The sequence below is a fragment of the Entelurus aequoreus genome, linkage group LG11 (assembly GCF_033978785.1).
Source record: "Entelurus aequoreus isolate RoL-2023_Sb linkage group LG11, RoL_Eaeq_v1.1, whole genome shotgun sequence".
Taxonomy (NCBI): domain Eukaryota; kingdom Metazoa; phylum Chordata; class Actinopteri; order Syngnathiformes; family Syngnathidae; genus Entelurus; species Entelurus aequoreus.
In genome coordinates this window covers 66,406,019-66,428,602 of record NC_084741.1, presented here as the reverse complement: position 1 = coordinate 66,428,602, position 22,584 = coordinate 66,406,019, and the positions used below count along the sequence as shown (strand labels likewise).

General features: G+C 37.3%; 1 protein-coding gene across 3 annotated transcripts in view; it reads right to left on the bottom strand.

Moving 5' to 3' along the window:
• Positions 1–62: 62 nt before the first annotated feature.
• The window catches only part of lpcat3 (lysophosphatidylcholine acyltransferase 3), a 36,511-nt gene continuing 13,989 nt past the window's right edge, over positions 63–22,584 (bottom strand). The window contains exons 4-13 of one of the 3 annotated variants that reach the window (XM_062064349.1): positions 19,671–19,764; positions 19,436–19,473; positions 17,990–18,168; positions 17,810–17,918; positions 17,646–17,732; positions 15,685–15,848; positions 13,049–13,196; positions 12,679–12,834; positions 1,779–1,904; positions 63–1,686 (exon numbers count right to left, since the gene is read on the bottom strand). In XM_062064349.1, coding sequence (XP_061920333.1) covers positions 1,785–1,904; positions 12,679–12,834; positions 13,049–13,196; positions 15,685–15,848; positions 17,646–17,732; positions 17,810–17,918; positions 17,990–18,168; positions 19,436–19,473; positions 19,671–19,764 — 1,095 coding nt within the window. In that variant the 3' untranslated portion in view covers positions 63–1,686; positions 1,779–1,784. Of the gene's footprint in view, positions 1,687–1,757; positions 1,905–12,678; positions 12,835–13,048; positions 13,197–15,684; positions 15,849–17,645; positions 17,733–17,809; positions 17,919–17,989; positions 18,169–19,435; positions 19,474–19,670; positions 19,765–22,584 lie in introns of all 3 variants that reach the window. The other 2 variants (XM_062064351.1, XM_062064350.1) reach the window with 2 other exon arrangements.

Sequence of the window (22,584 nt, the reverse complement as noted above, 5' to 3'; positions counted from 1 at the left end):
AATACTTAAAATTAAACATTTCATCTCAACACAATCATAGTCATTAACACATGTCAATTTATACCAATTCCCTCAACACGCAGATTAAACTGCAACATGACGTCATAGGAGCTGTCGTCAAAGGCAATTTGAAATGCAGCACTTGTTTTATTAATCAACATTAGAAAATATTTTTTTTTAAATCACATTCCCCCATGGGTCCATCCCACTTTTTTGTAGATATTTGTCCATTTGGTAAGGCAAAAAATGCAGTTTTCAAATTACATCATAGTCACCATTGTTTTGTCAAAATCATAATAATCACCATTAACATTTGCTACAGGCATTCCTGCAAAGTGAGATGAGGTGAAGGACGGCTAAAGCTTCTCTTTTTGTTGCTTTATGAGTGCCCTCATTTTTCCACATCACTTTATTTTTGTTTAACTCTTTTGTGCACAAACAAATGTGGGTAAAGTTGCTAGAAAATGCACCCCTATTGTGTTTTTGGCAAATACACCACATGGTGGCACTGTTACTTGACCCCATAAGTCAGAATGACTTGAAATTTCTCACACAGATATGCATGCTCGACAAAGAAACAAAAAACTACAGGCTGTTCCATTGGAACGCTGACAAATTTGGTACAAAGGGTACCGATAAGCATGTGTGTGCAAAATTTGAGCAAAATTGGCTAAAAAAAATTGCTGCCGTCAAAGAAACCATCTCTGCAATGACAGAACTTAGCAACAAATTGGCCACAAGTCATTCATCATTTGTTCAATAAATAAAGATTTGAGGATATAACACGTATGCTAGCATGTCTAACAAAGTATTTTAACCACAACCCATAGGGGGAGCCACAGTTAAAGTAATGTGGGAAAAATTAGGACACTTCAAAAAGTACTTACAGTTCTGTTCTTAAATAACACGCAGTAGTGACTATCTGTACATTTCGGAAAAAAACAACAACACAGAAATTGGCAGCAATAAACCAAAATAATACAATCCAGGATGAGAAGGTGGACAGCATTGCAACAAGTAGTATTTCTCATTCAAAATGACAAAAATTGGAAAAATCTATCAAAGTCTTTTTTTTTTCTATCACAAAACAAATCACAAGCAAAACAAACAGTAAAAACATTCATGTACACAAGGCCATGTTGAGTCAGGTGTTGTGTGTGTGTGTGTGTGTGTTTATGACAGTGCTTGTGTTAGCCGTCTTCACAAATGAAATCCTAACCCCCACCTAATAATTGAGTTGTTTCCAATGCGAGCAGTGTGTTGTTACGTTACATTCCGAAAGTGCATGAACACCTCACAATGAAGAGATACTGCCGCTAAACACAATTTGGAGATGGATAGAAATCAGAATGAGGAAAAAAAAAAGGGTACCAACGACTGGCTGTGAACCTGCTGAGTGCAAACTACGTGTTTCGGAAAATAAAAACAAACAGGAAATTGCCCGCTGACGTGCACTCAATTAGCCCATGTGGCACAATGGTCATTTTCCTGTAAGCATTTCTCCAAAATTGTTTATAAAACACCCTCATTATTGTTCTTTTTCTTTTTAAAAAACACAAAAATATATATATTTATTTTCACATGAACATATATTTATATATTATTTATACTAAAGGCCTAAAATATTTTCCATTCTGCTCCTTTTTGCCACGGTTCCTTTCTGTGGACATTAAGCCTTAGACCGACCTGCAAAAGAAGCACAGAGACACTTACAAACACTCAAACAAAACATTGACATTGCAGGGAAGATGCTTTACATTGTGTGTGTCTGCCGGTACCCGACTTTAATCCTGCTTGTCCTGGCTGCGTTCCCTGTTGGGCACCAGTGCCTTTCGCAAGTATGGCATGACTAAAAAGACTACGAGGAGGAAAACGTGACCGCAGAAGTAGACTGATGTGTACACCTGGGAGACACAAACAACGTACGAGTCAAGTCAAAATCAACATTACAAAAGTTATATGTTGATTGTAGAGTGCAAAGAAGAAGATGTAAGTGATAATTAGAGAGAGGCTGGTATTTCCGCTTAAACACATTTGCCAACTTATATTTATTTTAATTTTTTTACAAAGGGAACTATACATTTAACACACTTTCTAGTGGTCTAGGGGTTCTTTCACCTCACGGCCCAACTTTTCCAACTACAGGGGCCCGAGGCACACTCAAATATTAACACGGAATTAGTAATCTTACTCTTGATTTTAATCGTATTCAATAATTATATCTAACCTACTTACATTCTACAACCTTGTCAAATGATATGAAACTATGTGTTTATCACAAAGATTAATATTTATTTGCCACATAAACCTTAGGCTTAAGACAGGCTGATTGGAAAAATAAATATGAACCATATATACAGCTTAAGAAGGGACTGATAAATAACTGACAAATACATTTACTTTGCGAAAATAAAACTAAAATAAAAATGAATGATTAACTAATGTCAATCAAATTTGAGTGCTCATGAAAATGCAGCTTCACTACTTTAGTCATAGTTTTTGCGCTTATGAAACTGCTCTATGAATTTGGCTCTGTCACGCCAAATTTCTTCCCCCTACAAAAACCTCCTCCCCCCAATTTACTTCCGGGGCTGCGTCCAATAAAATCACAAAGTTGCCGGGGGTCCTTAACCGGCATGCGACTGTCCTGTTTCGCGCCTGTACAAAAAAAAAACGATAATCGATTTCTTCAGATTCCAGCAGCTGTCAAAGACCAAGTATCCTTCCAGCGACGGGCAGTCAAAGCCGAAGTGCTATCGATCGCTGTCAATGATGTAAGAGGAAACATGACCATGGAAGTAAATGGGGGGGGGGGGGGGGGGGGGGGTTTGTAGGGGGAAGAAATTTGGCGTGACAGCTCCAGACTTCTTCTGTTTGAGATTGAGTGTCATTACTGCCACAAGTGGTGGAAAAGTGTATTACAACTGAGTACTGCTCTGGCCCATACGGATCGTAGCTGAGAAACATACTTTATGGCGGCCCTCTAGGAGGCGCTCGCGGACCAACATTGGTTAAGTGGTTCCCCAACCTTTTTTCCACCAGGGACCGGTTTAATGAATGCATTATTTTCATGGACTGGCTTTCTATGTGTGGCACATCCATCCATTTTCTACCGCTTGTCCCTTTTGGGGTCGCGGGGGGTCGCTGGAGCCTATCACAGCTGCATTCGGGCGGAAGGCGGGGTACACCCTGGACAAGTCGCCACCTTATCACAGGGCCAACACAGATAGACAACATTCATACTCACATTCACACACTAGGGCCAATTTAGTGTTGCCAATCAACCTATCCCCAGGCACATAAAAACAGCAAAAAAATTTGCATAAAAAATGAGCCTTTGGCTATAATCTGGCACATTAACATTTTATATGTCCATTAATGTGCAATTATTGTAATATACATCTATTAAAAAGCTTATTGGTGTGTTTAGTGGGACAGGCGAAAGTTAAGTCAGAGAAAATGCGGTAGTTTATACATTTTTTATTTTTTCTGAGCGGCCCGGTAGCAAATGCGTCACGGACCGGTGATTGGGGACCACTGGGTTGAGAAACACTGGTCTAGATAATAAGTATTGGCTATGCGTTGGTACAAATGTTTTTAAATGTACACTCTTAAATATATATATATATATATCCATCCATCCATCTTCAACCGCTTATCCGGAATCGGGTCGCGGGGACAGCAGCTCCAGCAAAGACCCCCAGACTTCCCTCTCCAGAGCAACATTTGCGACTTCCTCCTGGGGAATCCCGAAGCGTTCCCAGGCCAGAGAGGAGATGTAATCCCCCCATCTGGTCCTTGGTCTGCCGCGGGGCCTCCTCCCAGTGGGACGTGCAACGAGGACCTCCCTAGGGAGACGCTCGTGAGGCATCCGCACGAGATGCCCGAACCACCTAAGCTGGCTCCTTTCCAAGCGAAGGAGCAGCGGCTCTACTCCGAGTCTCTCTCGGGTGACTGCACTTCTCACCCTATCTCTAAGGGAGATGCCAGCCACCCTTCTGAGGAAACTCATTTCGGCCGCTTGTATCCGCGATCTTATTCTTTCGGTCATTACCCACACTTCATGACCATAGGTGAGAGTAGGAATGTAGATAGCTCGGTAGACCGAGAGCTTTGCCTTCTGGCTCAGCTCCCATATATATATATATCAAGAAATTGGACATCATCTGTACATTTTTTTCAGTCACGGTCAGAAATAAACTTTACAAACGATATATATACTGTAGTTGCCGATCGATACAGAGCTGACATTGTGCGCATGTCACGATTAGAGGAAAATTATACTTCATGCTATCTTCTCTTGTGTTTACTGTCTTTTTCGTCTGCACCATAACTTGTAAATTCCAATAAATATAATTATTTATTTATAACATGATGTTTAACATAATCAAATGCATAACTACTTTAAAATATTGTCATGATCATGACATGCTCAAATACCTAAGAGCGGTGTTGTTTTTAATGTATCTTTTTGTCATGGTGCTAACAGACTCATGCATAATGGTGTTCCTTTAATGCTACCACGACTATCAATCTAATATACGCACGACTCATATGTTGACATGCACATACAATATAGGCGCTTACATCTGATTGACAAACTATTTCCATCACTGTAATGTAAAATAGCAGCGACATAACAGTTAATGCAACGATAGATTACAAATTTAAAAACAAAGCAAATAATTTGTAATTAATTGTAAGACATTGATGTTTTTCTTTATTGATAAACATTTATTTGCTTCCACTGTATGGAGGATCAAAATCTATTTCTAACATTCACTCACCATTTAACATATTTGTCTGCCATGTCTTTAAGAAATGCGTACACGAGGTAAAAAGCTTGCAGACTTGTGCGCACTGGCTTACGTCAGATTGTGTTTTGATAGGTTGCTTGGCTAAGCGTAGAAAACGAACGTACGCACCTTTTCGACCCGGTTTTGAGCATACGCAAGCTTTATAAATGAGGCCCCTGGTGTCATCTTCATCACCTGGCTCCGATTACCATGGCAACTCTTCATTTTCCACCCTTAAACCTCAGTGCCAAGACTCCCACTTGCAAATGATCACTATCAGATAACATAATGTCCATTTATTTTTTCCACAGATACCATCTGTTCTACTGCTATGCCTTTAGTTCCTTATTTTACAGCGTTACATGATCTCGTAAAACTGCTGTACGTCACTGGCAAAATGACAATGAAAAAAAAAGCTACCATATATTACCAACAGCGGTTTAGGAGAGCAGATTTAACAAATATATGTCTATATTTGTCCCAGTTAAAATTTAGGCCGAATAAGATGACTGGCACGCAGGCTGTCAATCTTTGCTGACTCCCACACATGCATGTGTCTGTAGCATGTGGATATACTAAAAAGAGATCTTTGAGAAAGAAAGATTTTGAAAATAAATATTATGGTGGTTGGTTGCTATATTTAACCAGTGGATGAAATAACAGGCTTTGTAACATAACATGACCCTTTTGTTGCGTTTGTGCGTATTAGAGGGGCATAGTTTATATGGGGACCAGAAAGAGGGTGGGATAGCAGCTCATCCGAACGCCAGCACCCCCTTGGCAGCCACCAATTTGTGACACAAAAGTTTTCAAATCATTAATACAGCACAGTGATTCCCCAACCTAAAGGGCTCCTATTATGAAAAAACAACTTTTCCTAACTACCGTACCTGTTTTTTTGGATTTGGGATCTGCGTAAAACCTGAAAATTTGAAATCAAACCATGGAGGCATGGCAGAGGCATTTATAAAACAATCTTACTTTGCTTCATACTTCCTTCAAATGAGCCGTTTGCAGATAGATCTTTGCGCAAGTTCGCCATTGTAGTTTAACGATGTAGTCAATAAGCTCCTTCTTTTTCTCTATCCTCTTGTTGTGGGGCAGACTGGCTCAAACTTGCATACGCATCCTCCGCTGTTGCCTAATTGAAAGTAGCGTATAGTTCTAACCTAGATCGGTCAGTAGAAGCGTTAAAAACTACAACACGGCTGACAGGGATAAGACGCAGTCGAAGTGGATGCATCTAAATAAGACCGCCCACGAAACAGCGCATCCTCAAGAGGTGGTCAGAAAGCGGCTTCAAGATGGTCTGTAAAATAAAATCTATGCAAAATTTTGACTAAAAAAACACCAACATGTTCTGTAAACCACAAGGAATGGTTTAAATGTAGGAAAAAAATGATAATATGACCCCTTTAAGAGTGTTTTGGGATAAGAGCTGTGTTTTGGTTATTTGTTATGCTTAAGTTGCATGTAAACATTTGAGCAAATGCCACAGTGAACCCTGGTCTTACTTGCTAGCATTAGCTTACAGTTAGACATTGACATAACTTTGTTTTTCACATCATTGGAATAAAGAAATTGAGTGTGAAGTACAGCATTGAGAAGAAGGGGATAATAGTCATTGAATTAAAGAAATACATCCTCAAAAACATAACAGACATCTCGCCAAGATGGCGAAACAATTTGACCGTATCACTGCTAGTCTTTACCATACTGAAGCAGAATGAGTCGGTAAAATTACAGCTGTCAAAAGTTAACGTGTTAACTATAACTTCCTTTAAAAAGGCACACTTTTTTTGGACGGGTGATTAACACGAATGCATCGTTTTTTACCCTCGAGCTGTTCCATTGCGTGGGAAAATATGGCTGCGTTGACTAGTTACTGATGAGTCTTTAGCGGGAAAATAGGGAGCAGAAATGGCCAAATAAAATGGTACATTATGGAAATATCAGGTCCAAAGCCATGGCAAGTAGTTCTCCTGACAAGAAGAAACTATTTTTTGCTGTCAAAGAGGTAGGAGGAGCTCCACTTTTGTGTTTAGATTACAGTTAAAGTGCATTGATAACATAAAATGTAAATTGTTACTGTGACTGGTTTATTAAGATAGCATAAAAGCTAAGCAGAAACAAAAGTTGGAAGGCGAGAAGTCAAGAGGCACTGTATTATTGCAAACATTCAGGTCTGTCGTTAAAACATGTCAAGACACCTTCTCAAACAAATCACACACTTCCGGCTTCAAAATAAAAGCGCTACGCTTTACAGAACAGGCCAAAAGTTTGGACACACCTTCTCCTCATTTAATGCGTTTTCTTTATTTTCATGACTATTTACATTGTAGATTGTCACTGAAGGCATCAAAACTATGAATGAACACATGTGGAGTTATGTACTTAACAAAAAAAGGTGAAATAACTGAAAACATGTTTTATATTCTACTTTCTTCAAAATAGCCACCCTTTGCCCTGATTACTGCTTTGCACACTCTTGGCATTCTCTCGATGAGCTTCAAGCACACCTGGGAAGTGATAACCATTTCAGGTGACTACCTCTGGAAGATCATCGAGAAAATGCCAAGAGTGTGCGAAAAAGTAATCAGAGCAAGGGTGGCTATTTTGAAGAAACTAGAATATAAAACATGTTTTCAGTTATTTCACCTTTTTTTGTTAAGTACATAACTCCACATGTGTTCATTCATAGTTTTGATGCTTTCATAGTCATGAAAATAAAGAAAAGACATTGAATGAGAAGGTGTGTCCAAACTTTTGGCCTGGACTGTACATCTGGCCGAACTACAGTAAACATTTTTAAATGTCTTATATTACGCTCATGCTTTGTCAAATATGTTTTGTATTGTAATCTGTTATATTTCTACCTGTTTGTGGCAGGCTGAAATAAAGTGTATATTCTTTTATAACATGCTCTGTTTGATAGTCCTCTATTGCTGAGTTGCAATCACATGTCCTAGAGGCACTTCAGAGTTTGAGGCGATGGTCTGGAGTCCCATTAAGCTACTGATATTTTTCTGCATCAGTACAGATTTGGGCGTATTTTGAAAGGTTTAGAGGAAAATACATAAGCGATTGTGAAAAAAACATAAATGGGATGGAGTGGATTTATAAACTCTTAAGAAAAACTGTTTTTAAAAGATTTAAACCATGCATCATCACCAAGACGTTACTGCTCGCTACGACTTCACTTCATTTAAATAAATAAATGATAAATAGGTTATACTTGTATAGCGCTTTTCTACCATCAAGGTTGGAAGCAGATCAGAATCATATCCATATTTAAGTGTTACTTCTTTCTAAACTCCTATAGTCATATAAAGAATAGCTAGTATTCTTCCTTCTTTTGAGTCTCATAGTAAGGTGTTGGCCTTCTAGATTGGAATGTGTCAGAGTAGAGATAACTCGGAGTAGTCTAAACAAAGGGAGTGGGGGCGAGGGACAGAGGGAAGATCACGGGACTTCCGGGGGTTTGAGGGGAGACCGAGCTAGACCGATCTGGACCGGGCTGGGGAACGCTGGTGTGCTGGATTGGTCTCACGTTTGTCCTCTAAGCTTGGAGAATAAACCACAAAATACCAACTGCTGCCTGTTGATTGAATATAAACATCAGCTTATTGCCATAAAAAGAATCTGGGAGAGACTAGCAATTTGCATTCCCCATTGGAGGAATGCTGGTCGACGCAACAATCATCACCAAGACGTTACTGCTCGCTACGACTTCACTTCATTTAAATAAATAAATGATAAATGGGTTATACTTGTATAGCGCTTTTCTACCGTCAAGGTACTCAAAGCGCTTTGACAGTATTTCCACATTCACCCATTCACACACACATTCACACACTGATGGCGGGAGCTGCCATGCAAGGCGCTAACCAGAAGCCATCAGGAGCAAGGGTGAAGTGTCTTGCCCAAGGACACAACGGACATGACTAGGATGGTAGAAGGTGGGGATTGAACCCCAGTAACCAGCAACCCTCCGATTGCTGGCACGGCCACTCTACCAACTTCGCCACGCCGCCCCAGATTTGACTCTCACAAGGGTTGAGCGAAGAAAAGATTGGAGGCACATCATGTTGGAGGGGTCCAAAAATTAAGCAATAATCCGTGGAAGGCCATGTTGGATTTCTCCGTGGATCGCTAAGTACCGTATTTGATTGACATAACGAGTGCCGTGCTGCTGTGATCGTGACGCTAGTGAGAAAAAGGATACGTTTGTTTGCAGTTGGTTTGATGCTACAAACAGTCTCATCTCCAGTTCATGTCTGCAATTGTTTTTATGGTCTGAAGTTCATATTTTGTCTCATTATTTAGCTAAAAATTTTCCTTTTTGTTCAGCAATGTTTTCTAGCGACATCAATATTCAGTATGTGCTGTTGACCTTATGAGAGATTTATTCATCTAGTTTATTAAGACTATTAAGGATATTTTCTTGATGCTAACAAATATCACCAAAGACGCTATATCAGGGGTGGGCAATTAATTTTCACCGGGGGCCGCATAAGCAACCCGAGCACTGCTGGAGGGCCACACAACAATATTTCAATTACATTTTGCTCAATATTATTTTTGATATACCGTAAGATAAATAATAATGATGATAATAATAATAATAATTAATAATAATAATAATAATTTAATTTAACCTAACTTAACTTTATACAAAAGCAGATTGCTTTTGATGGTCACTTTATCCTGCATTATCCAACATTTTTCCCCATCAGATTTGGACAACCATCTGTTGTTAAAAATAGTTTTTAATCATATTTATTTTATATTGTTTTTTATATTGGTTTTATATGTAATTGTTGTTTCTTTTTATTCAGTCATTGGTGGAGCTAAGGATAATATTTGAATATTGTTTGTAATATTGTTGTGCAGCACTTTGGAAACATTTTGTTGTTTAAATGTGCTATATAAATAAAGTGGATTGGATTGTCACACCTGCCAGCTTGTCCCAACACGCATTTACTTCTGTGAACAAGTCATTACCTGTGGTTGTCTCTTTAATTGACTGCATCAGAGCTATCATCCAAAGTTAGCGAAAAACAGTCCATGTCTCCGGGCATTATCAGCGCAACAAAGTCCAATAAGCACTCCTTAATAAACTCTCCGTCAGAAAACGCCTTACTTTTTCTGGCGCTTTTGTGAGAAATGACGAAACTTGTCCTGACGGCTGCATCTCTGGGGGTGTGAAATATGGCACAAAGTCCTTGTTGGGTTTGCAGTTTTACCATCAACGCATCAGCCTCCCTTGCGCGCGCTTCATCAGACACATTCCGGTATTTTCCCTCGTGTTTCTTCGTGTAGTGGCGATTAAAATGATATTCAAACACAGCAAGCTGTGTACCACACATTAAGCACACGGCTTTACCATTAATTTATGTAAAGAAATACTTGGCAGTCCATGTCTTGTTGGAAACACGCCAATCCTCATCAACTTTTCTTTTTTTAGCGTCTCATCACTTGTCTCTATGCACCTTCACTCACAGGTTCCCCCCCGGACATACGGCATAAATAACACATTTCAAAATAAAAGCAGCACAGTTGTATTGCGCGCACGACATAGATGTTTTTTAAACTATATTTTGTCATTTGTAATTGCGCCGTTCAATTCACTCACAATCGCACACGCGCATACGTCCACACGGAAGTAATACAAATAACGCTTTTCAAAACAAAAGCAGCACCGTTGTATTGCACACTCGACATAGATACTTTTTGAAATGTATTTTGTAATTTATGATTGGACTCACGCGGGCCGGACAGGGATGCGCAAAGGGCCGGATGCGGCCCGCGGGCCGTACAATGCCCAGGTCTGCGCTATATTGTGGTCATCCGTGTGGAATAAAGAAATTGTTGAATACTGTAAACTATTATTATATTACTTCATAAACCTGTTGTACTTATTAGTAGTACATTCTACTGTATTGTTTTTCATACAATATTTCTGATCTAAAAGTTTATAAAAAAAAAAAAAAAGGCATATTAGATTTTAAAATTGTGCTTTTTCAAGTACCTATTCATTTCAATGAGCGACGTTGACTTAAGATGCAAGTGTTTTGCGTAAAGAACTCGGTCATAGAACCATTTATGCTCATGTGAGGTACTGCTGTATGTAGTATTGGTATAACATTTTCCAAATAAATGAGAAAGTTGCATGTCTGTTGTAGAAAACCCCCTACTTAAATGGTCTACAAATATTGGTAAATTATTGTTTTGTCGTTCCTTAGCTAAAGTGAGTGTAATGTAGCTTTACATTACTGTTGCAAACATTTGTGTCCTCTTATTTACTCTTTAATGTTACCTTGTTGTATGTGACATACGGTATCTATTACGTTGGAAAAGTGCGGCGTTACAGTGTAAATGTAAAAAGGGGTTTAAGTACTCACCTAACACAGCTCATTAGCATTGAAGTGAATGGTAAATGGTCTGTATGCATATAGCGCTATACTATACCTGAAATGATACCCACAGCGCTTAACATTATACATCACATTCACCTATTCACAGACCCTTGATGGCGGAAGCTGCCATGCCATGCGCTAACCCCAAGTTACAGATACACACTATGGCGTGTAAACAGTAGGGTTTTACTAACCAGATGTTTAAACTGACTTTTAGCATCAAGGCTAGATTTTGACCAATACTAGGGGTGTAACGGTACACAAAAATGTCGGTTCGGTACGTACCTCGGTTTAGAGGTCACGGTTCGGTTCATTTTCGGTATAGTAAGAAAACAAAATATAAATTTTTGGGTTACTTATTTACCAAATTTGCAAAATCTTCCACCAAAAATATTTTTCGTACTGGAATATTTGATGTGAAGTAGTCGGAACCTTGGATAGGTTAATAATTCATAATAACATTGATTTTGATTCAATTTTATGTTTTGAGCAATGACCGTTTGAAAGAAAAAAAAACAGCTTTGTTTTATTAGTCAACATTGCAACTTTTTCTAAATTACATTTAACCTTTAAGCTTTTTTATTTCACTTTTGTTAGGTTTTTGTTTATTTTAATAGTATTTTTAGAATGTGCCGTGGGCCTTTAAAACATGCACACTTTTGACACCCCTGCTATAGATAATAAAAAATGAAATCTGATAAATCTATGGATAAAAAGCAGAGCCTGGCGACGCATGCGCGTTTATCATAACTCTCTCGCTCTCTCTGTCTCTGCCCCTCCCTCACAAATGCTGCTGTGCGCACAATTTGTTGTTTTTAACCCCTTCTTAACCCTGAACGTACATTGAAAATACACGCAACCCTAACTCAAAATGCCGGACATTTGAGGCATTTAAGAAACTCCGCCCTGACAGCTCCGCAAAAGAGGACTTGTCCGGTGAAAAGAGGATGTATGGTCAGTCTATCGTAGCCTGTTAGCTGCTAGCATGCCGTGTGTTGTACATCGGTGTGCATTGTTTACACAACGTGCGTTACGCTACTTAATATGTCCGTGTGGAAACTCATTCGGTGCACCTCCGAACCGAACCGGAACCCCCGTACCGAAACGGTTCAATACAAATACACGTACCGTTACTCCCCTAACCAATACACTATTTTGGGACCTCAGACATTTATTTTAAATTGTAGAATAAAATTGAAGAAGAATACCGTAATACAAAAGCTTTAGAAGAGGAATTAGCACTTCTAACTGTAGCGGCAGCCAAAAAGTGCTGTATGTAACAATTTCCCTTGTGGATCAATAAAGTGTGTCTAAGTCTAAGTAAGTATGTATTACCGGTACTGGGATTTCAGACCTTGAAGTCAAAGTCCATTGATTTGAGTCATAAAAATACATAATTATTTTCTGCAATTCTCCTGCATTCACATTAAAGAGTGCTAACAGTATCGGTTTTGGTGCGTTACCTTTAGCCATTTGTCGTAGGTAAAGATACAGAAGGGCACCAGTGCGTATCCCATCAAGAGCCAGTGGATGAACTGCTGGATGACGTATATGAGCGGGTAGAGGGAGCTGTTGGCCAACTTTGTGAGCGCTGGACTGTCCTGCACCAACGCCTGGGCCTGTCGCACACAACACACACGTGATGACTTCTTTAAAATGGACCAATGCCAAATTAGCACCCCAGTCATCATTTAATAAACACATTTATAATTGATTTGATCAATATGGTTGAAGAACAAGAGACTCTCCTAATTAAAATTGTGCACCATTTTAATGAGGCAAACAAAGATAATGATTGCTTTTTAAGTGTGCTTGAGAAGTAAATTAGTGTACCTGTCTCTCCAAAATTATGATGAAGAACTCCAAGGAGAAACAAAGAACGTATCCAGAGTGGAGTCCATGCCAAATGGTCAGAAAGAACAAAGTGGACACATGGGACAGCAACTTGTTGCCCAAGAACTTCAGCCGCTTAAACACATGCCTGGTCGAGAAAGAGATATTAATCTTTTTAAACAGTAACGCACATATAATTACTGGTGAAAAGTGCATTTCAGAGCAGAGGGGAGGACTATAACTCGGTACATAAAATGACTACAATACAATATCAATATTGCACTAAATGAGACCAACAAATTACACATTTCACTTATATCTGTGCAGTGAGCAGATGCCAATAAGATTCATATCAAAATATTTGAGGCTTGATTTACCAAAGGTTTGCGTGTACCAAAACACATACAAATTTGATAGCACATGCAAAGCTGATCTACTAAACGTGTGCAAAGTGGATTGTGTCTGTTAAGTGATTACAATAAGTCATGCAATCCATTTTGCGACTCTGTCTTCATTAATATGCAGAATATATGCTGATCATCAAAATGCCCACAATACTTGGAGGAGAAGATGCAAATTCAATATACAGCACACGCAATGTGATTTATCAACACTCATCATTGTTTTGCAAGCACTATTTAGCGTTTAATTATAATTATATACGTATTGACACAGCTCTAAATCAACCAACCAAGTTAGTTAAATTTAGTGTGGAAGATCCTGAGAGTCCTGACATCCAAAATATTTTACGAACATTTAAAAAAAAAAAGCTGTCCCAAAAGAGTGAAAGATGTTCTTAAGAAGGCTATGATGATTTTCTAACTAATAAATTGAATTTTGTTTATTGATTGCACTACTCGGCTGCAAACAGCATAGGCATTGTTGCTGGAGTCCAAATTAGTTTGCAGTCAAAAAAGAAATATCGCTTATGTTTCCTAAAAAAGCAGATATGCTTACTTTTCTGCAAAATATTGGTTCACTTTCATACTTGATGGTTAAAAAATTGCACAGTGTACAGTTCTACTTGACTTGACTTGCTTGTATTTGTCTTTGACTGACGTAGTTGTACTTACTGTTGAGCACACAGCATATATTCTGTATATACATTTTTAACAACATATATAATTTTTATTTCTATTCGAAAAATATTAAACAAGTTCTTTTACATTTTTGTGTAACTGTAATTTGTCACAGAAAATGTATTTTGTTTATTACTACAGTACAGTATTTATTTTATTATTATATTTTAGTTATTTTCCAAAACAGAATATTTTTTTACATCAAGACTGTGGGTACAGTGGTTCTCAACCTTTTTTCAGTGATGTACCCCCTGTGAACATTTTTTAAATTAAAGTACCCCCTAATCAGAGCAAAGCATTTTTGGTTGAAAAAAAGAGATAAAGAAGTAAAATACAGCACTATGTCATCAGTTTCTGATTTATTAAATTGTATTAACAGTGCAAAATATTGCTCATTTGTTGTGGTCTTTCTTGAACTATTTGGAAAAAAATATATAAAAATAACTAAAAACTTGTTGAAAAATAAACAAGTGATTCAATTATAAATAAAGATTTCTACACATAGAAGTAATCATCAACTTAAAGTGACCTCTTTGGGGATTGTAATAGAGATCCATCTGGATTCATGAACTTAATTCTAAACATTTCTTCACAAAAAAATAAATCTTTAACATCAATATTTATGGAACATGTCCACAAAAAATCTAGCTGTCAACACTGAATATTGCATTGTTGCATTTCTTTTCACAGTTCTTTTTGACAGACATTAAAAAAAAATCTCACATACCCCTTGGCATACCTTCAAGAACCCCCAGGGGTACGTGTACCCCCATTTGAGAACCACTGTTCTAAGACCTTACTGTGTACTGTATACTCATGTTTTTTTTTAAACTAAACAAAGTTGATGCTAATCAACTTGTTTGCTATTCTTTTATCAAAATGAGAATTGATAAAGAATCGAACAGTTAAGCAGAATTGAAAATGGAATTGGAATTGTATAAATCTTATCAATTCCCATCCCTATCAAACAGTATTATTATATTGGATTAAATGAGTGTAAAGGTTAGTATGTGGGTGTTATTTCATGTCCAGGGGGCTCTCATAATGATACAAAATTTATTTGGAAGGTCATAAACAGGTTGTTATATTCTAGCTATGAAAATATTCAGTCAATTATTAATAATTCCTACTTCACAGAAGTTAATTTACCACTGTCAGGCAAGGTACCTACAGCGATAAACAACAGTTTACTGTATTTGGTGAAATAAAGGTTTCAAGATATGGCAGAGCCTTGAGGTAAAGTTACACAGAAAATAGGAATAAAAGAGAAAGAAGAAGTTCAACCTGAGGTCCTGAAGCTATTTAGTTGACTAGCCCTGCACTAGACTGAAGCAATATATAGTAAGCCAGGCTCACACCTGGGATGGAAATTCAGCCTTCCAGATATTTAAAGTTTCATGCAAAAAACCTCAACGTGAAGACTTTTTGGCATGTGGGCTTTAGTGTTTCCAATGTGCAAATTGGGGCTGTGTCGCTGTCGTCTATTTTCAACTGTCATCTTGACTGAATAATGAACATCCCTGACAGCAGCTGGAGAGCTTCACAGCTTCCACTGACCTGGCGGCCCAGGCGTTGGTGTTGATGTTAAATGAGGCGATGGTTCCCCCGAAATGCGGCGTGGTCTCGAAGAGCCACACCTTCATATTGGCGCAGGCGTCCCACTGGTGCTCGCCCTCTATCACGCCGTTGTACCCGAGCCCTGTCAAGATGCATACGCCTTCCTGCAAACGCATATCATCATCATGCCACTGCTGCTAGAGTTCTAACAAAGACCAAAAAATGTGAGCACATTACACCAATTCTTAAATCCTTACATTGGCTCCCTGTACATCAGAGAATTGATTTTAAAATCCTCCTGCTCACATATAAATCACTACATGGTCTAGGGCCGAAGTATATTACTGATATGCTCCCACTATATAAGCCCTCTAGATCACCAAGATCTTCTGAGACCAATCTGTTAGCGGTTCCAAGAGTAAACTCAAATCAAGGGAGAGCATCATTCAGTCACTATGCAACAAATAGCTGGAATAAACTTCCTGAAGATGTCAGACTTTCCCCAACTCTGACTACTTTTAAAACTAGACTGAAGACTTTTATGTTCACCTTAGCTTTCAGCTAAATCTTTTAATCTTTTAACTTTTAACGTCTGCACTGTTTTTATTTTTATTGTCTGCATTTTAATTTTGCTTTTATTTTCTTTCATTTCACTTTGTTGTCTGTGAAGCACTTTGAGTCTGCCTTGTGTATGAAAAGCGCTATACAAATAAAGTTGCCTTGCCAAGTGTCATTTATCCATGAAAAACCTGCCAAGCTAGTTGCTAATTAAGGTGTGCCTTAAAAACGAATTTACAGTCTTACTGACTGGATGTAGACAGATGTGTGGAGGTTATCAAGTATTTCAATTGCTGAAGACTATTTTAAGACATTAAAACAGCTGGTATGCTCAATGAAGCCTTTCAATGACAATGTATTCGAACGTCGCTGCCTGAGAAGAGTATCTAGTTTGTTTTCATATGTTGGCAAGCTACTTCCTAGTTCACAGAAAGTAAGAGGACCGGTTTTCCATTTTCATTCTGCGGCAACATTAGGAAAACATTTTTTTCCTCTATCCATTTCACATCATTTTTATCAGGACTTGCACCCAACTTTTATGGAGTTCTTGCTTAAGTGCTGATGTCACCTCTCCTCTTCACTCTGTAGGTTTTTTGTGTGCTAAGATTAAATAAATATAACGCCAAATAAATGTATAATGCAAATATTAAATAAGGAATTTGACTGTTAAATAATTTTATAAATTAACCCATTCAATTAAATATATAGAAGTATATTCTTAAATAATTGCAATAAACTATTTACCCTTTATTTATTTAATGACCTTTTTATACATAAAAAATGATCTAGTAATACATTTCAGACATTTTTTCTTTGATTATTCATTATTTCATGATACATTTTTATATTTTATATTTCAAGGCATTTTTAATTATTTACCAACATTTAAATGTATGTATATGTGGTTATTTAATTTAATTTTTGTTAATTTAATGGCATTTTACATTTTGTAATCACGTGTCTGTTTAATTGATAGATAATGTAATACATTATTACACATTCAAAATATCCTTTATTCATATTTATTACATTTTGCAAGAAGAAAATTATTTTTTTTGCATAATTCTACTAATTAAAAAGTAACAAACCACATTAATGCATACATTTTATTGACACTGTCAGAAAGGAAATCATTTAACACTAAATTGTCACTGTCCAGTGAACAGCAAAAATCTCCAAATTTTGATATTAATGTTGTGTGTTTGCAGCGCTTGTATTTTACTCCTTTTCAAACCAACAGTATTTAGTATGTTGCATTGCGATGTGCACAATAATAAACATAATGTTACATTAATATAGATACTTGGCACACAGTACAACTTTAATTCAGCTATTTGGGTTGTACCAAACAAAATGTTTCCAATATGTATTAAAACAATTAGAAATGTCTGAAAAACACTTACGGCTATTAGCCAGCAGCAGACGTATTTATACAATATGATTTTAGCCCAAATCAGAATGAAGACGCAGCGATACCAGAATGGCTGAGCCTGCGGAGGAAGCAGAAAAGTTTAGACGTGCAGGAAACTTTGTGAATGCACAAAGGTGAGCACATGCGCATACTCACATCGTATTCATCTGTCAGGTAGTAGCTCTCCTGGTAATGAGGGCTGAATATTGCAAAGATAGCCAGGAAGAGAAAACCTAGAGAAAACCTCTTCAGCGCTGGTACAAGGCTGGAACAGAAACACATGAAGATTTGATAGGATATATCAGATATATGAAACATGAACAAAATTCTGGGTACCTGTTTGGAGGCTTTCCAGGGCAGTCGCTGAGCTCCCCAGCCACCAGCCTTTGGTAGCTGCGCAGCGTGAACTGGGGGCCCACCAGGAAGCCCCCGTAGAAGTAAGAGAAGCCGCACACCTCCAGCAGCGAGAGCGTGGACGACAGGGCTGCGCTTTTCTGCTGTGAAGTCAGCTCCTCCTGACGATTTAGGATTAGAAGGGAAGCCATATTTTTCACAAGTGCATACAAACATATGGCAACACTGCGCACAATCTGAATATGCTTCCATGGGAGTGGCCTTCATTGCAATTGTCAGCTACATGATGAATATTCATGTTATTTAAAGAATAAATCAATATCTAATAACAAAACAAACTACTGTACAACTAATAGAGAGAAATGTCGTTTCAGTGAACTACGCTTACCGGACACATAATGAGGTACACCTGCTTATACTGTAATATGATTCAATGCAAAAGCTGTAACTTTATAATTCTGTTTTAATGTATATGCTCTCTTTGTAGTCATTCGCAAATGTCATGTAGTCAATGAAATAAGCTAACCAAGATATTAGGAACAGCTCACTTTACCGCGAGCAACAATATCATCAACGCAGCTCATTAACATTAAAGCAACACGCACACAAAACTGGCGGGTTCTTAGTAGGACTTAATGAAAGCACTTTCAGGTACTTTAAAAACGCATACTTTCTAATGTGTTTTGGCCTCTTGTCCACATGCACATGACTTTTAAAAACTCTGGACAGAGTGAAGAGTTTCAAAAACTCTGGCTTGTGCTAGGATAAGTAAAACTGAGTTTGGTTCATAAGAAGTGTGCAACCTAATGTTTTAAGATGACTTTAACAACAGAACATGAAGACATTGACTTACAAGTGTTTCATTCATTTATGGGCAGCGGCAGACACTGTGACTTATTTATATTTATATTTATTTATTTATATATATATATATATATATATATATATATATATATATATATATATATATATATATATATATATATATATATATATATATATATATATATATATATATATATATAAACACATTGGGCTCCACATAAGTTTGTGCTAATTTTAATTTTAAAGATAATCTACTTGTCATTGTACATCTAATTACAATAATGATGAACAGAGGCGTTATAATGTCACCAAGGCAGCTGTGGCTGCTTTGCAGGATTCCAAATTGATACAAGTGTTTCTTTTAAACAGAGATTGTTTTTAAAAATATCCGTGTTCATGTGGACAGGTTAGATTTTGGCCAACACACCTCTTATAAGGACTTATTTCAAGCTGTTGAAAAATTGCATGAAATGGGAACCTTTAAAAAACCCCACAAAACAAACACTTCATACCAATTTTTTCGAGTGTGCTTAATGTAACGGCCGGTGAGTGTATGTGGAGAAGAAAGAACACAAAAGAAAGCAACGACATCAACCAACTCACTGGTTCTTTCCCGCCGTCATAGTAATCAAATGCCAAACCTGAAATCAGAGAACGCAAAACGGGCATAAGAAAACTATGTTAGGGTGACTAATGAATGAAATCGTGACATCAAATTAAGCAGGACAGCGTGCACAAGCGGTTAACGGGCATGAAAAAAGCATCATAGGCAGATGGATAGATGGTAGCTGTAAAACAAGAGCCAAAGAGCGTGCAGCTTTTCGCAAAAGGAGTTTACCGATAAGTTTGAGCGTGAGCACACAGTGAGGCATCGTCCACTTAATGTCATACTCTTCCGTCGCTGTGTAGTAATAGCCTGCCAACAGGTATAACTGCAGGGAAAGGACAAAGAAATATATAATTTAAAAAAAAGTTTGCATACATGATGTGTATTTAAAAAAAACAGTCAAAGCTAATATATCTGGAGGCTGTTGAAAAAGGATGGGCAACGTGAGAGCATTTGATAGGACTTACAATTTATACACACACGTGTGTGTGTGTGTGCATATATATATACATACATACATACATACATATATATATATACACACATATATATACATATACATATATATACTGTATGTATACATACATATATATATATATACACATATACATATATACACACACACACACAAACCCACACACCTCTAAAACATTTACTCACAAATGCTTACTATGCATAATAATGATTTTTAAAAGTCACACCAGAAATGGTCCTGATAAGAAAAAGGTTCCACACTCTAGCTAAGACTGGTGAATCATTAACATTAACAGCATCTCAGAAACAGTTAGGAAGAAAATGATTGTCTACACAGACATTAATATTGAGACATACCTTTTTATAGAAAAACAATCAAGTACCGGTAGTTTGACACGGATTCCATCAATTCATTGTAATTCTTCATCCTATCAATTTAGAGGAGGCTCTTTTCTGTTACCTGCGCACAAAGCCAAGTCCGTAAAAGGCATCCTTGGATGAGTTAGGTGTGAAAGACTGCAAATCTTTTCTATTTGGCCATTCATTTACAAGAAAACTGTGTTTTATGTACTTGAAAACATCAAATATTTGCTATTTGGCCTTTCATCTACAAGCAAACTGTGTTTCATGTCCTTAAAAACTAAACTTTTTAAAATAATCCAAAATAGGCTTTTTAAAATGTTTGTTTTCAGTGTTTACGCAGTTGTAAGAAACAGCATTTTTGTTTATTCATGTATTTATTTAAAAAAACGGATTTATAATAGAAATCATTCATGTTCTAGTTATGGTGCAGCAACACACACAAGCAATTTGAAACCTACCATAAGCAAGTAGAAGTGTAAATTATATTATTATACATTATATTGAGGCGGCAATAAAGCAGTTCTTTTTCTAGGCTTCATCGTGACTGAATTGCGATTGAGAACTAACAATTGTGTGTTGAATGCTGATGTGTATGGATGTAGAAAAAGTAGAAAAAAACACTTAACTATGTGTGGACTTATACTAGTTAGAAACAACTTTAAATATAATCGTTACAAAATACAGTTTTAATAGCTTCCATGTGTTGTAACTGAGTGTGCACAAATCATCAGGCAGTTAAGTCAATACATTTGCTGCACTGTTTTAAAACAATGGGTTAGATAACGTCTGAAGAGTTTGAGGTAGATCCGGGGTGCAGCGAGGGGGACATTTGCGGCACACACCTTTTATTTTAATAGGACACAATTGAATAATACAATTACCGTAAACAAAAAAAATCTACAAAAAAACCTGCCAAAATGGAAAAATAAATTACAATTATTGATGCAAATTAGACCACTAATAATATGCTTTGTCTTCAATAATACAGTGCTGTAGAGATGGAACAGTTTATGAAAAAAATCCTGACACGGTTCGGACAGCATGTGTTGCTCAAATCATGTCTTTTTTTGTGTGTTACTAATCAGTTTGGAGCATGTATGCATAGTTCTGATCATTCACTTGCTCATTCATCCCAGAAACACTCACCCGCCCCCCACCGAACCAAACTACCATTTGAAACACCAGCTAAGTGTGCGAACAAACTACAAAGCTATTGCTAGCCAGGACAAACCATACACCCGCAACACAACGGCTTGTGTCATTTTGGACGACACCAATGATGCAATATCAATGTACTGACAGGACAGCAGCCGTAACTCGAGTGGCACACTTTTGTATTTCTTCACAGCATTTAGTTGTTTCCACGCAAAAACATAGCAGTCTAAGAACAGCAGCACACTTCCAGCCTTCACAATAATAGATTGACTGCACTAACAAAATAAGTTTCAGAAGAATTGCTTACAACAGTTTTTACTTTAAAATGTGTCATAGTATAATATTTTTTTCTACATTTATACACTTCCTCGTCTAAATAACTGGTCTAAATAACATGTAATGGTGGTTCTTTCGTCAAACTTGTGCAGATATGTTTTACTGACCATCTTCTAATTGGAATTAAATCTGTTAGCACAAAATTGGCAATAAAAGTTAAAATGCGTGTCGTACTTTGTGACTTCTTCTTGACGCAACAACACAATAAGCTGAAAAATGAAAAATTCAGTAATTATTTTTAGAGCGCACCAAGCAGTAAAGTACACATAAAAAATTGGTTTGCAAATGTTTAATCACTGTTGCTTTATTCTATACAATGATTTCAAGCACAACATCTTTTCCCCTGTGCTCAGGGACCCAAAAGCTGACCAATCACAGCTCCACAGTACGTGTCGCCACCGATGCAAAGCTAGGATTTTTGGGAGGTGCGGGAAGGTACGTGAGACGCAAAAGTGTAAACCAAGCTTTAGTATAAATGACACTGCATTTTGATGATGTATAAAATGACTTTTTCCAGATAAATGCATCCGTTTGACTTCTTGGACTCGTTTTGTATCATCAACAGGGTATAACCAAGCATTGCTGCTCTTCTAGCTACTTAATGATGCACTCACTGTCTGCATACAAGCGCATTATTCTCATTTAATTAACATATCGTTCAAAAGTTATTTGATTTTAGGGCTTCAATTTAAACAAATGGATCCATTAAAGGCTTATGGTGTTTTTTTTCCGGCCTATTTGCTAATTAGAACGCAAACCAGTAGTCGAAAACATTGAGGTTTTTTTTTTAATTCACATTCCATGAGACACAAAATTA